This window comes from Cydia fagiglandana, chromosome Z, assembly GCF_963556715.1.
Source record: "Cydia fagiglandana chromosome Z, ilCydFagi1.1, whole genome shotgun sequence".
Lineage (NCBI taxonomy): Eukaryota > Metazoa > Arthropoda > Insecta > Lepidoptera > Tortricidae > Cydia > Cydia fagiglandana.
In genome coordinates, this window is record NC_085959.1 from 33,757,308 (window position 1) to 33,771,966 (window position 14,659).

At 39.2% G+C, this 14,659-nt stretch overlaps 1 protein-coding gene across 3 annotated transcripts in view; it reads left to right on the forward strand.

The window, feature by feature from the left end:
• Positions 1 to 14,659, forward strand: part of LOC134678550 (gamma-aminobutyric acid type B receptor subunit 1) — a 188,791-nt gene that overhangs the window by 135,069 nt on the left and 39,063 nt on the right. For all 3 annotated transcript variants that reach the window (XM_063537147.1, XM_063537145.1, XM_063537146.1), the window contains exons 4-5: positions 111 to 281; positions 12,941 to 13,157. In XM_063537147.1, coding sequence (XP_063393217.1) covers positions 111 to 281; positions 12,941 to 13,157 — 388 coding nt within the window. The remainder of the gene's footprint in view (positions 1 to 110; positions 282 to 12,940; positions 13,158 to 14,659) is intronic.

Consider the following 14,659-nt stretch of genomic DNA (forward strand, 5'->3'; position numbering starts at 1 on the left):
CACACCACCCTCTTCACAACATCAGACTATCTCGTGGGCGCTTTTCCTCGCGCTCGCTTGCCCTCTATTTGAAAATAATAAGTAGCCCTTAATTGTAATTTTTCTTACAGCTATGTTACGGCGCATCATCGCCTGCGCTCTCCGACCGGGCGCGCTTTCCCACTCTGTTCCGCACGCACCCCTCAGCCACCGTCCACAATCCTACGAGGATCAAGCTCATGCAGAAATTCGGCTGGTCTCGCATCGCTATACTGCAGCAAGCCGAGGAAGTGTTTATTTCGGTGAGTTATTTTCTAAATAAGTTTAGCGGGATTATTGCAAATGACACTGCGATATTTAAATATGTACGAAATCTGCTATTTACTTTTAATTATGACACAGACTAACATAAGAAATAGAAATACCAAACGAGGATGGCTTTATTTGTAAAGGGACGCACTTGTTTTCAGGCTTTATTGGGTTTGGAACATATTTAATAGTAAGATCACAATTTATTACAACGGCTAAACGTTATTGTTTGTATATTATATATTTGTTTTGCTTTTGCTAATATGTACATACTTACATATTGTTACCGGCTTTGTGTTCATATAGACAAGTTTAAGGCGAAAATATATCTGTCATTATATCACAATGACTCGTAAACTCACAACAGAGGTAAATGTAATATTCATATTGTAACGTGTCTAAATGAGGCCTTGTTGATAAATGATAAACAAACGAGCCCCTGTTCAGATGTGTTCAACCACTGGTAATACGTTTGGTATCGACTGAACAAGCGCTCGCGTGACTACCGATCATTTGATGGGCAGTTACGTGAACATATCGACTTCGAGTGAGGTGCTACACACCAACCTCTTTGTCTGCTAATAGATAAACTACGTTCTTTATTAGCACTCAACATTGTTTCCACATATACAATAATCTCGAGCTAATATGTATTTCAATCTAAGTGTGATTAACATTACTTACGATAAGCGTGTGGTGGAGGGTGAATTTACTAAAATAACTACATACTATATTTTTAAGTTTCTTTTTAAGCATCGCTATAGGTACAGCGGGGAAATACGGCCAGCCTTCTGGGCACCTTGCCCGTTGACGGCGACCTGGGGCAATTTTTTTATCTTTTTTTATCTTTTTTTATCTCTTTTTTTTATCTTCCTTTTCTTTTTTTTCTTTTTTCTTTTTTTTCTTTTTTTTTTGTAAGTTTTATTATGTTTGTTTATTTCTTTCTTTGTTTTTATCAATAAATAAAGTTTCTTTTTAAATTGATATTTAAAAAAAAGAAAAGGTGCCAAACTCCGAAACTGTTCTAAGTTAACTCAAAATGATGACAAAAATACGTAGAAAAACAAACAGAAAGAACGACATACGTGACACAAAAGCACATTTTTTGTCGTTACGTGCATTGGGTAAAGGCACCAGTAGTCAGCCTTATAACGATTTTTTTAAGTTTGAACGTTCGGCATTTCTACAGGATTAGTCGGATAATTAAACAAATGATATAGTTAGATCAATTGTTTATCATAATTTTAAAATAAAATATAAAAAAAATAACAATCCGCTTTATAATATCACTAATTAAGTTTAAACAAAAAGTGGCATTTTTCTCCAGTAGTCAGCCTCCAAAATCCAGTAAGCAGCCTCTCTGTACCCAGTACTCAGCTTTTATCTATCTATCTATACAGGGTGTCCCAGAACTCGACGTCAAGCCGTAAACGGATGATAGACCAAGTCATAAAAGTTATCATAAAAATACAAAAAAAAATCCAACTCATGTTCTTTAAAAATTATGGTCACTTTAATAATTCACTAAAAAATCCACACCCTGTAGTGGTTCTTTAACTCTTTTTACTACAAATTCCATAATTTATTCGATTTTTTTTATTATTTTGTAATCTTGAATAATGCTTCTGTAGATTTTTGCCTAAAATTTAAAGCCAACTGCTATTACTTGGAAGAAAATTACACTTTTTCAAAACCAAATTATTTAAATTTACTGTTTCGCCCAACTTTAACTGACTGTACTGAAAAAAAAATGTACTACGCTAGTTTGGCAAGTAACGTTAAAAAGTGGGGCGTTTAATAAGGATTCCAAAATGGTATAACACTTGCTAGATTACTTTTTAAATAATTGGTCAATTTTTTTTTTTGTAAATAATCCCAGTTTTTTAACAAAATGTCCATACTTCCTTAAAATGACTTTAGCTTACCTAAAGCTTTGCTCAACGCCGTTTCTTTGTTTGATAGAGACGGGAAGAGTCATTTTGGAGTGTGAGCGAGATAAGAAATCAAATTTCCACGTAATTTAAGAGCAAGGTTATGATATTGACTCAATCTTTTTACTTTAATTTAGGACCAGTTTTCTCATTAGAAAAAAATTAAATAAAAAACAAATTATCAGATTTCTTTTTTTTTTACAATAAATGTTCAAACTGCCTTCCTTCAGCGGCAATGCACGCACGACATCTTCTTAAAAAAGATCGGGTTATTTTCCGGGCAAATCTTCCCCTATTTACAAATTCAACCGCCTCCGTTATTCTTTCCCGCAGCTCAGCTAAATTCTCAATTGTTTTTGAGTACACTTTCTCTTTAACCGCTCCCCAGTAAAAAAAATCTAGGGGATTTAAATTTTAGTAAGAGAACATCTTGATGAAGAATACCCTTGCTCAGGTGGATAGGGCGCGCTGGGACAGTCTTGTGGCCACCCCGTTCGCCTGATTCAAATCCCCTAGATTTTTTTTACTGGGGAGCGGTTAAAGAGAAAGTGTACTCAAAAACAATTGAGAATTTAGCTGAGCCGCGGGAAAGAATAACGGAGGCGGTTGAATTTGTAAATAGGGGAAGATTTGCCCGGAAAATAACCCGATCTTTTTTAAGAAGATGTCGTGCGTGCATTGCCGCTGAAGGAAGGCAGTTTGAACATTTATTGTAAAAAAAATGAAATCTGATAATTTGTTTTTTATTTAATTTTTTTCTAATGAGAAAACTGGTCCTAAATTAAAGTAAAAAGATTAAATCAATATCATAACCTTTCTCTTAAATTACGTGGAAATTTGATTTCTTATCTCGCTCACACTCCAAAATGACTCTTCCCGTCTCTATCAAACAAAGAAACGGCGTTGAGCAAAGCTTTAGGTAAGCTAAAGTCATTTTAAGGAAGTATGGACATTTTGCTAAAAAACTGGGATTATTTACAAAAAAAAAATTGACCAATTATTTAAAAAGTAATCTAGCAAGTGTTATACCATTTTGGAATCCTTATTAAACGCGCCACTTTTTAACGTTACTTGCCAAACTAGCGTAGTACATTTTTTTTCAGTACAGTCAGTTAAAGTTGGGCAAAACAGTAAATTTAAATAATTTGGTTTTGAAAAAGTGTAATTTTCTTCCAAGTAATAGCAGTTGGCTTTAAATTTTAGGCAAAAATCTACAGAAGCATTATTCAAGATTACAAAATAATAAAAAAAATCGAATAAATTATGGAATTTGTAGTAAAAAGAGTTAAAGAACCACTACAGGGTGTGGATTTTTTAGTGAATTATTAAAGTGACCATAATTTTTAAAGAACATGAGTTGGATTTTTTTTTGTATTTTTATGATAACTGTTATGACTTGGTCTATCATCCGTTTACGGCTTGACGTCGATTTCTGGGACACCCTGTATATAAATGCAAGTGTCCTGACTGACTGACTGATTCATCAACGCAGAGCCGAATCTACAAAAGCCAGAAAGTTGAAATTTGCACACCAGATTGCATTTATAAAGTGTACAAGAGATAAGAAGCGATTTTGAGAAATTCAACCCCTAAGGGGGTTAAAAAGGGGATGAAAGTTTGTATGGGGTTAAAGTTTTCTTTTAAGCTAGGAATTTGAATCTTCGTAAAAAGATATGTTATTAAAATACAAGAAAACTGATTTCAGCGTTTTTGAAAATTCATCCCCTAAGGTGGTGAAAAAGGGGTTGAAAGTTTGTATGGAAATCAAAAATTTTTTCGAGTGGTGGACTTGAATCTTTGTATTTAGGGATATTATTAGAAGACAGGAAAAGTAATTTCAGCGTTTTGTAAAATTCATCCCCTAACAGGGTTAAAAAGGGGTTGAAAATTTTAATCCATTACAAATGCTTTGAAACTTCTTAGAAAGGCATGATAGCCGATTACAAAAAAAAGTGATTGCAACGTTTTTGAAAATTCAACCCCTAAGGGGGTTAAAAAGGGGATGAAAGTTCGTCTTCGGGTGCAAATTTTGTAAGGGAGAGGGGATGTAAGGGAGAACAAATATCACCTCAGAGCTCCCACCAACCTCACCTGCTCGTGGTGCATCCTGCCGGACAACAGACGAGGCTCTGGACCGACTGATGGCGGTATAACCATTTGTAAACAAGCGTAGCAAAATCCAACAGACCAGTGTCGGGCAGCAGCGACACTGGTGCGATATGTTACGCTCTGCGATCGCCAACCCGCCTGCCCAGCGTGGCGATTATGGGCAAAGCCTCCATGGAAGCACACCAAAAACCACGGCCCCCAGTTCCCGGTCGCCCTGTCGTCCGGGACCACGGCGGCGGTCTCGGTAACGGTAGGGTAGGGGGTGCGAAGAATCGCCGGGTGACGGAAGGCCGCCACAAACAACTGACCTTGGCGACGTACAACGGACGCACGCTACGGCTGGATGAGCACCTGGCACAACTCGAAGAAGAACTCGGAAGGATAAGGTGGCACATTCTGGGATTATGCGAAGTCCGAAGACAGGGGGAGGACACAGTAACCCTCGAATCGGGTCACCTTATGTACTTTCGAGAGGGAGACCAGCTATCCCAAGGTGGCGTAGGGTTTCTGGTAAACAAAGCCCTCTGTGACAACGTCGTGGAAATGTCGAGTGTGTCGAGCAGGGTTGCGTACCTCGTAATTAAGCTCAATGAGAGATACAGCCTCAAGGTGGTACAGGTTTACGCACCGACCTCGACACACACGGACGAAGAAGTGGAAGATATGTACGATGACATATCGAAGGCCCTACATCGCACCACCAAGGCCCACTTCAACGTTGTCATGGGTGATTTCAACGCTAAAGTGGGAGTACAGAATTGCAGCGAGTCGGTAGTAGGATCCCATGGTTTTGGTAGCCGGAATCATAGGGGGCAAATGCTTGTCAACTTCCTCGAGAGAGAGGGGCTTTTCTTGATGAATTCGTTCTTCAAGAAAAAGTCCCAAAGGAAGTGGACATGGCGGAGCCCCGATACTATGACAAAAAACGAGATCGACTTCATCATAACCGACAAAAAGCATATATTCAGAGACGTCTCAGTGATCAACAGGTTTAACACCGGTAGTGATCACCGACTTGTTAGAGGCTCTCTGAATATCAATTATAAGCTCGAACGTGTCCGTTTGATGAAGTCCAGGCTCCGACCTAGCCTGCTCCAAACCATGGTAGGATCTGAAGCATTCCAGTCAAACCTGGAGAACCGATTCGCTGCCGTGGAAAGCACAAATGCCGTTGATATAAACCAGACCCTCAAAAATGTGGTTGGAATCCTCAGGGATGAAGGTACGAGATTTTGCGAAGTACGGCGTAAAGCCGGGAGGTCGAAGCTTTCGGAGGAAACCCTCAGGCTTATGAAGGTACGACGGGAAGACCCACCTGCCACTTCGTCACAGCGACGGGCTCTAAACAAGAGGATTGGCAAACTAGTACGACGTGACCTCCGGTGCGCCAATACACGCTTCATTGAGCAAGCGATTGAGCAGAATCGGGGGTCAAAAGTTTTTGTCCAGTCCCTTGGAAGAAGCCACCTGACGAAGCTGACCACAACCGGTGGGGCTGTTGTATCGTCCCGGTCGGGGATTCTCTCTGAAATCGAATCCTTCTATGGCCAGCTATACGCTTCGCATGCATCTCAACCAGATTCCGAAAATGAGGATTCGAGAGCCACATTAATCCGCCACTTTACCGAAGACTTGCCAGAAATCAGCACTGACGAAATCGAGATGGCCCTCAGACAGCTTAAAAATGGAAGAGCCCCAGGCGAGGACGGCGTCACAACTGAGCTTCTGAAAGCGGGAGGCAAACCTGCACTGAAGGAGCTCCAGAACATCTTTAACGCCGTTCTCTTCGATGGGAGAACTCCAGAGGTGTGGAGTAGGAGTGTTGTCGTGCTGTTCTTCAAAAAGGGAAATAAGTCCCTATTGAAGAACTACCGACCTATTTCGCTCCTAAGCCACATCTACAAGCTGTTTTCGAGGGTCATCACGAACCGCCTAGCACGAAGACTCGACGAATTTCAGCCACCGGAGCAGGCCGGATTTCGAGGAGGATACGGCACCATAGACCACATCTTCACAGTGCGGCAGATCATACAGAAGACTGAAGAGTATAATCGGCCCCTGTGCTTAGCATTTGTGGACTATGAGAAAGCCTTTGACTCCATTGAAATCTGGGCTGTTCTGGATTCCCTGCAGCGATGCCAAGTCGACTGGCGATATATCCAAGTGTTGAGATGTCTGTACAACGCAGCTACCATGGCCGTCCAAGTCCAAAACCAGCAGACTAAGCCTATCCCCATGCATCGTGGTGTGAGACAAGGGGATGTGATATCCCCCAAATTGTTCACAAATGCTTTGGAGGATATGTTTAAAACGCTCGACTGGAAGGAACATGGTATTAACATTAATGGCGAATACATCTCACACTTGCGATTTGCCGACGACATCGTTATAATGGCTGAGACGTTGCAGGATTTAGAGCATATGCTGACCGGTCTAGCTGATTCTTCTCAACGCATAGGTCTCCGGATGAATTTGGACAAAACGAAAGTTATGTTCAACGAACGTGTTGCTCCGGGACCTATTGCAGTACAAGGGGCTGTTCTCGAGGTTGTTCAGGAATACGTCTACCTCGGGCAAATACTGCAGTTAGGACGGAACAACTTCGAGAAAGAGTCGAATAGAAGGATACAGCTGGGCTGGGCAGCATATGGGAAGCTGCGTCGAGTCTTCACGTCGTCAATCCCACAGAGTCTGAAGACAAAAGTCTTCAATCAGTGCGTCCTGCCCGTGATGACATACGGAGCCGAAACGTGGACACTCACGGTAGGACTGGTTCATAAATTCAAAGTCGCTCAGCGAGCTATGGAAAGGGCTATGCTCGGAGTCTCTCTGAGGGATCGTATTCGAAATGAAGTCATCCGTCAGAGAACTAAAGTCGTCGACATAGCCCACCGGATTAGCAAGCTGAAGTGGCAGTGGGCCGGTCATATTAGCCGTAGAACCGATAACCGTTGGGGTAGACGAGTTCTCGAGTGGAGACCGCGCATCGGAAAGCGTAGCGTAGGACGCCCTCAGACTAGATGGAGCGATGACCTTCGCAAGGCGGCTGGCAAGAGCTGGATCAGAGTTGCCGCAAATCGTGCTCAATGGCGTGCAATAGGAGAGGCCTATGTCCAGCAGTGGACGAGAGTAGGCTGATGATGATGATGATGATGATGAGAAAATTCATTCCCCAAGGTGGTGAAAAAGGGGTTGAAAGTTTGTATGGATATCAAAAATTTTTTCGAGCGCGGGACTTGAATCTTTGTATTTGGGGATATTTTTAGAAGACAATAAAAGTAATTTCAGCGTTTTGTAAAATTCATCTCCTAACAGGGTTAAAAAGGGGATGAAAGTTTGTATGGGGTTGAAGTTTTCTTTTGAGCTAGGAATTTCAAACTTCGTTAAAAGATGTATTATTAAAATATACAAGAGATAAGAAGCGATTTTGAGAAATTCAACCCCTAAGGGGGTTAAAAAGGGGATGAAAGTTCGTCTTCAGGTGCAAATTTTATTTGAAGCTAGGAATTTGAAACGTTGTAAAAAGGTATTAAATTAAAATACAAGAAAACTAATTTCAGCGTTTTTGAAAATTCATCCCCTATGGTGGTGAAAACGGGGTTGAAAGTTTGTATGGATATCAAAATTTTTTTCGAGCGCGGGACTTGAATCTTTTTATGTGGGGATATTGTTGGAAGGCAATAAAAATAATTTCAGCGTTTTGTAAAATTCATCCCCTAACAGGGTTAAAATAGCTTTCAAATTTAAATCCATTACTATGCTTTGAAAATTCTTAGAAAGGCATAATAGCCGATTACAAAACAAAAGTAATTGAAACGTTCTTCGAATTTCAACCCCTAAGGGGGTTAAAAAGGGGATGAAAGTTCGTCTTCAGGTGCAAATTTTATTTGAAGCTAGGAACTTGAAACTTTGTAAAAAGGTATTAAATTAAAATACAAGAAAACTAATTTCAGCGTTTTTGAAAATTCATCCCCTATGGTGGTGAAAACGGGGTTGAAAGTTTGTATGGATATCATACATTTTTTCGAGCGCGGGATTTGAATCTTTGTATTTGGGGATATTATTAGAAGACAATAAAAGTGATTTCAGCGATTTGTAAAATTCATCCCCTAACAGGGTTAAAATGGGGTTCAAAGTTTGAATCCATTATAAAATGCTTTGAAACTTCTTAGAAAGACATAATAGCCGATTACAAAAAAAAGTAAGTAATTGCAACGTTTTAGGAAATTCTACCCCTAAGGGGGTTAAAAAGGGGGTGAAAGTTCGTCTGGGGGTGTAAATTTAATTTTAAGCTAGGAACTTGAACTTTTTGCAAAAAAAGGTATTAAAATAAAAAACATGAAAACTAATTCAAGCACTTTTGAAAATCATCCCTCAAGGTGGTGAGAAAGAGGTTGAAAGTTTGTATGGAGAACAGAGATTGTGAGTGCGGAACTTTAATCTTTGTATAAGGGCAGCAACCAACATCAAAATCCACTTGAAATAAAACTTCATACAACTTGCTAAAAAAGAAAAGTACTTAATTTCAACATTGCTTGGATATGAAAATTATAGGTACTAAAGATGTAAAATGTTGAAGATAAGATGTTGGTGTGTTGTTGTCCACGCGGACGAAGTCGCGGGCAACAGCTAGTAATATTCATAATAATTTGATCAAAATCACTTATACATATTTATATCATAACCAACAATATGATTATCATTATTTTTTCTTATGAGTACATACAATTCTTATGACACGTAATTTGTTAGTTATATAAGTACTTAACTAAAAAAGTTGTCAAGCGGATCCCAGGCTCCCATGAGCCGTGGCAAAAATGCTATATATGCCCGGGATAACGCGAGGAAGAAGAAGGTACCTATTCGGTAAAAAATAATGAAACGATTCTATGCAGATCTAATTATCATTAATAAACAAAGTCATATACCTACCAGGAAAAAGCAAAATGAGAGGTATGTATAGTTAACGTCAAATATGTATACACTTTTGCACCTTATTTCAATGAGATAGGGTTTCAAAATGTGGACATATTTTTGGCGGCGACGTACCAATCAACGTCAATGGCTGAGTATTGGATCCGCGAAGTGAAGTGAAGAAGTTCCAGTAGTCAGCCGCATTATAACGTAATTTCAAATGCGGCTGACTACTGGATTTTACTTAAAATTGACTAGGGCATGCCTAACTAAATTTGAAAATGTAAATTTAACGGTCCTAACGGTCGCATTGGCTCGAAAATAATAAAATAAACGAATAACCCAAAGGTCAGCCGTGGGGGGCTGAACACTGGATTTTTTGGAAAAAAGTGTTATCCAGTGGCCAGCCCCCTCAATTTATAAGTGAAATATTGATATTTTCATCAAAACATAATCCAATTTAATAGATAAACTAATAAACAAACCAATCATTAACAAAAATAATAACTTATAACATTAAAACATAGTTTTTCTTGCCTGTTAAGAGAACACCACGTGCAGTAAAAAATATGGCGGACAGGGCGGACATGACACTTTTGCACTCGTCGACAAACAGCACCTGTATGAACGAGTATATTTCTTCCTCCCGTTCCCTCACCGCACCTGTCGTGTGACGTATTAACCAATAAGGAATCAAAGCTCCTATTTGAGTACTCGCGATTTGTTTAAACGAATATACTAGATATTTATGACCAATAAACGACTCAAAAGGCTGACTACTGGTCCCTGGCTGGCCACTGGTGCTGTTACCCTTATTGTCAATTTTGCATACCTAATAGCCAACATTGCCACTGCACTGAAGTTAATAGTAGTATAATTGTGTAGCGTAAATCACACCGTTTTACAATAAAACGAGTATCATCACACTGTTCATTATTATCATTACCCTCGAAGCCAGAAATTGAATATTCTTAGCGACTAGTAAGTAGTATATGGCTATACATCTGGAGGCGAATTTGAACTTACTAATAGATGTCAATTTAATCTCATTTCGCACATCTATCACTCGCTTGCACTTATAATATAGTGCTGCTGCTAGTGAGATACGATGCAATTACGTACATATTAATAAGAAATCAACATATATTGTTAAAGTTCAATTGCCGCTCCTGATTGATGTATGATGTCATTTATAAATAAGGTAAACTCACCCCTTGCCCCTCTTTAAATCCCTTACGAAATCAGTGGAAAAGGATAAAGGATCTTGGCACTCCCCCGATACAATTGCGAGGTCGGAAATTTAAGACCCTATATTTACTAAATCGGATTGGTTCAAATGGCTGAAGGATAGTTGTATGGAAATGGAAATGAATATTTTATTCAAGGCACTCAGAGAAAATATCAGTCATGAACGAAAGTAACTGAAATGTGGAAACAGTTTCAAGCTTTGAGATCTTAACCAAAAGGGGAGAGATACGACTAGGTACCTACCTATCATTCCACGTTATTCACTTGGATTGACTCAACGTAATTGAATCAGCATTTAGCAATTATACTTTTCTGAAGAATTGATTTTACCGTTGCCGACAAAGGTCAAGAGCTTGCAAAATTTTGCCTTATAAATAAATAATAAATAATTATTATGTTGCCTTATAAATATTATGTTGGTAGCAGACAGTATATTATATGGCAGGAAATTATATGGCCACCAAGTCGTGCAGTTTCTTGTTTTAATTATTATGATTGATAAAAATATGATGATTAAAAAGAAAGAACCCTGAGTGCAGAAAAACAACTAAAACTTTTAAAAAAACGAGTCGTGTGCCTACTCTAGAAAAGTGATGTGGGAAATAGCGTTATTAAACAGTCTGGACCCATTAAATCTAGAGCAGAGCAAATGTTGTTATTTTTATGCAGCCTTTTTTATGTTATTTAGTTAGGAGTCTAATAGGAACTTCATCACACTAAAATAAATATAAAAACCTTAGTGAGAATGCTAACCCACTTTGAATCGTTATCGGTCTCAGGTGGTCATTCAAAATTAATAATAATAAAAAAAAAACAAATTCCTCAATGACATCCCATTCGACATACCTTAGTTCGAATGGGATGAATATAAGTCGACATAGTATCTTCTTTTCTAGACTCATCATAGACTTACATTTTCTCTTTTCACAATGTGGCGACCACAGGCGTGGCATACGTCTAGAATTGTACAAAATTTCCTGTACAAATTTCAAAAGTGCGGCCAAAACCGGAATGATGTGACAACAAGTGAGTAGCTAGAGTGCCACAAAGGGACAGGCATGTATATTTACACAATACCTAAATACATACTGATAATAAAGACCCTCCTTTGCGTAAGTAGTGCGCAAATGGGTAGAAATAGAAGGCACATGACGATGAAATGAAGAACTCAACTCTAGAAACAAGGGTTGAAAAGACAAATTAATAAAGATGATGTAAGTGAAGGTCGGTTTATACTGGCTGCGTGTTTGTTACTATTCAAATTAAAATGAAAGAGCTTTTTTCTAAACATTCTGACACAGCGCAGTGCAGCTCTCTCTGTAACAAGGAGACGCATTCCAATTTATAAAATATTATCATGATATAAAAGATATTAGTTTCAGTCTTTGAGCATTTAATAGCCGGAATCAGGGCTCGGAAACCGGTTTTTGCTCCATACAAAAATACCGGTATTATTACGTTCTTTTTCGTTCTTTGGTTTATTATTTCTTTTTTAATTGGCCAATCTGATAACACAAATTCGTTACCTAAATACATGATCCAGTCTTACGTAAAGAGCATAAAATAATTCAAAATATTGGTCTATTTGGGGGTTTTAAAAAAATACCGGTTCCGAGCCCTGGCCGGAATGGCCATTAAGGACTTATCCCTCTGCCGAAAAACTTGCACAATTGTGCAAACTTTTGTATGGACTGACATGGCTATTTGTACATTACGTACAAATCATGTAGCAATACATTTGACGTCCCCTCCCCCGCAAAAATCGGCAGACTGTTTCGTAAAGAAAATGACTGCGATGACATCTCCAGTTACTAAATGCTTGCACAGGTTTCAGTGCCTTGGGCTCGTACCAATTTCCATCGAGTCGCACTGACAGTAATATCATATAAAGATAATATTTTCGTCATTGGAATGCGCCTGAAGGGCCGCGTAGTTCCACGCAATGAATGAGGCCAGAGTCTTTCACGCTGGACTCAATGTAATTAGAGCGCCTCCGGTTTTTTCTGCATAAGTGGGTTTGAAGCGTTCTTGCGCCTCTATTTTGCATTCTCACTGTAATAATATTTGCACTTCGTATCTCAGATAGTTTAAGGGTTCAAGCGAGTATAAAATTTTAAGCATTTAGTACCTAATTGGAAGCAATTTTGACATCCAATTTTGTCCAAGTTCTTCTTATAGAAACGACACTAGTTACATTTACAAATTACTTATTCTTAGGGCTGATTTAGACGGCGCGCGAACTCGCATGCGATTTTAGCTACATTGTGAACTGTTGGTTACGTCCAATTCAACCGATCAATCAAAACCCGCAATGTAATGAAACTCGCATGCGAGTTCTCGCGTCGTCTAAACGAGCCCTTATTCTTCTAAATCGCACCTTAAATCCGATATAAATCAGCCTCAGTCCATCAGATTAAAAAGTACAGCTCACCAAGTTGAGTGTTTTTCAGACGGTGGAAGACCTCGAGGCGCACTGCAAGAAGGCCAGCATCGAGATCGTGACGCGGCAGTCGTTCCTGTCGGACCCGGCCGACGCCGTTCGCAATCTGCGGCGGCAGGACGCGCGCGTCATCGTCGGCCTCTTCTACGTGGTGGCGGCACGCCGCGTGCTCTGCGAGGTCTACAAACTCAAGCTTTACGGGAAATCTTACGTGTGGTTCTTCATCGGTAAGCTCAACTTGTTATATGATACCTAATTGCGATATTCTCGATTTATAGTAAGGAATATTTTCGGCAGTGGCGGTACTTCCATACAAGCCCAAAAGCCGGGCTTGCCTTAGTTGCCTTACCGAAATTACGTAGTGATAAGATCAATAATCAATATTTTGCCGTGGCGCCTCCTCCGCGCGAAAGAAATCAGGCGTAGGATGAATATCTGCTGAGAATTCAGCTATCCTGCTCGCTCTCGTCGGATTGCGGTTGCAAGCCGACGAGTGCGAGCTTGCTTTTTCGTCCCGCTCTAGGCGGTCTAAGCCTACAAACGCCATAAAACGATGTAACTATTTGTTGGTATGTATAGCAATTTTATAAGGCGATTTAAGCCGAGCTTTTGGTGTGAAGTTAGCTGCATAAGTTCACACGGGCACGCGTTTACTTCAAGTGTATTATTATTTAGTCGAGTCGAAAGTAACGTAACGAAAGGTCAATTCATTTAAGTGAATTTGAATTAAGTAGTGAATGTGGATTTGTTCGTTTGTTGTGACGTTTATAAATGTTAACAATGGATGAAGTTGTTCCTTGTGACGGTATGAGATGCGTCCACGTATTACTCAACGAAAGCAAGGTAAAATCGTTAAACTTTGTAGAAAAACGGGATATATATCATTTCCGCGCCAAAACCAACACCCGACTTGTGTATTCTCAGATAAGTCAGTCGCATTAAGAGAAAATTTTGTACGACCGTTTACAAAACACAAGGATTGTTGGTTTACTCCAATTAAGGCGTAATTAGAGTGACAGAGAAAGAAGCATGCAATTTGCAAATTTCAGTGTATGCGGTAGGCCCTCTGATCATCATCATCATATCAGCCAGAGGACGTCCATTGCTGGACATAGGCCTCCCCCAAAGAGTGCCACAATGCCCGGTCTTGCGCCTCCCGCGACCTTCACCAGCCCACCAGGTCATCAGTCCACCTTGTGGGCTAGGGTGGAGCGTCGTTGTATGGAAAAAAATAAAAATTCGATTATCAATGTGGAACCGGTACCAAAAGTTGCAGTTTGTCAAGTAGATTATAGTGATTATAAAAATTTTCAAAATCAACACTACTTTTAGCCCTCTACTCGGCCGCTAAAGAAATTAATAAAGGTAAATTTTCATCAATTATTAAAATATACCATTTCACTAATATGTGTACATTTTATTGAAATTATATAATACTTAATAAGCGTATAATAAGTTATTACCAAAATTTTAGCGCAGTTTTCAATATTTATAAAATAATATAATTTCAAAATTTCATATTAAACAGCAATTTCATGCAAAACATGAAAAAATGCTACAGTGTAAAAAAATTATATGAGTTATTTTTTTTAGACATTCTTGTGTCAAAGTAACGATGTTATTGATTACGAAAAGTATCATTTTACTGCAAAAAAACGGTTACTTATATGTTTAAGTAAGCGTCCAATTTCGCCCTTCGGCGTCGCTTACGCCCTTTTTGGGTCACGTT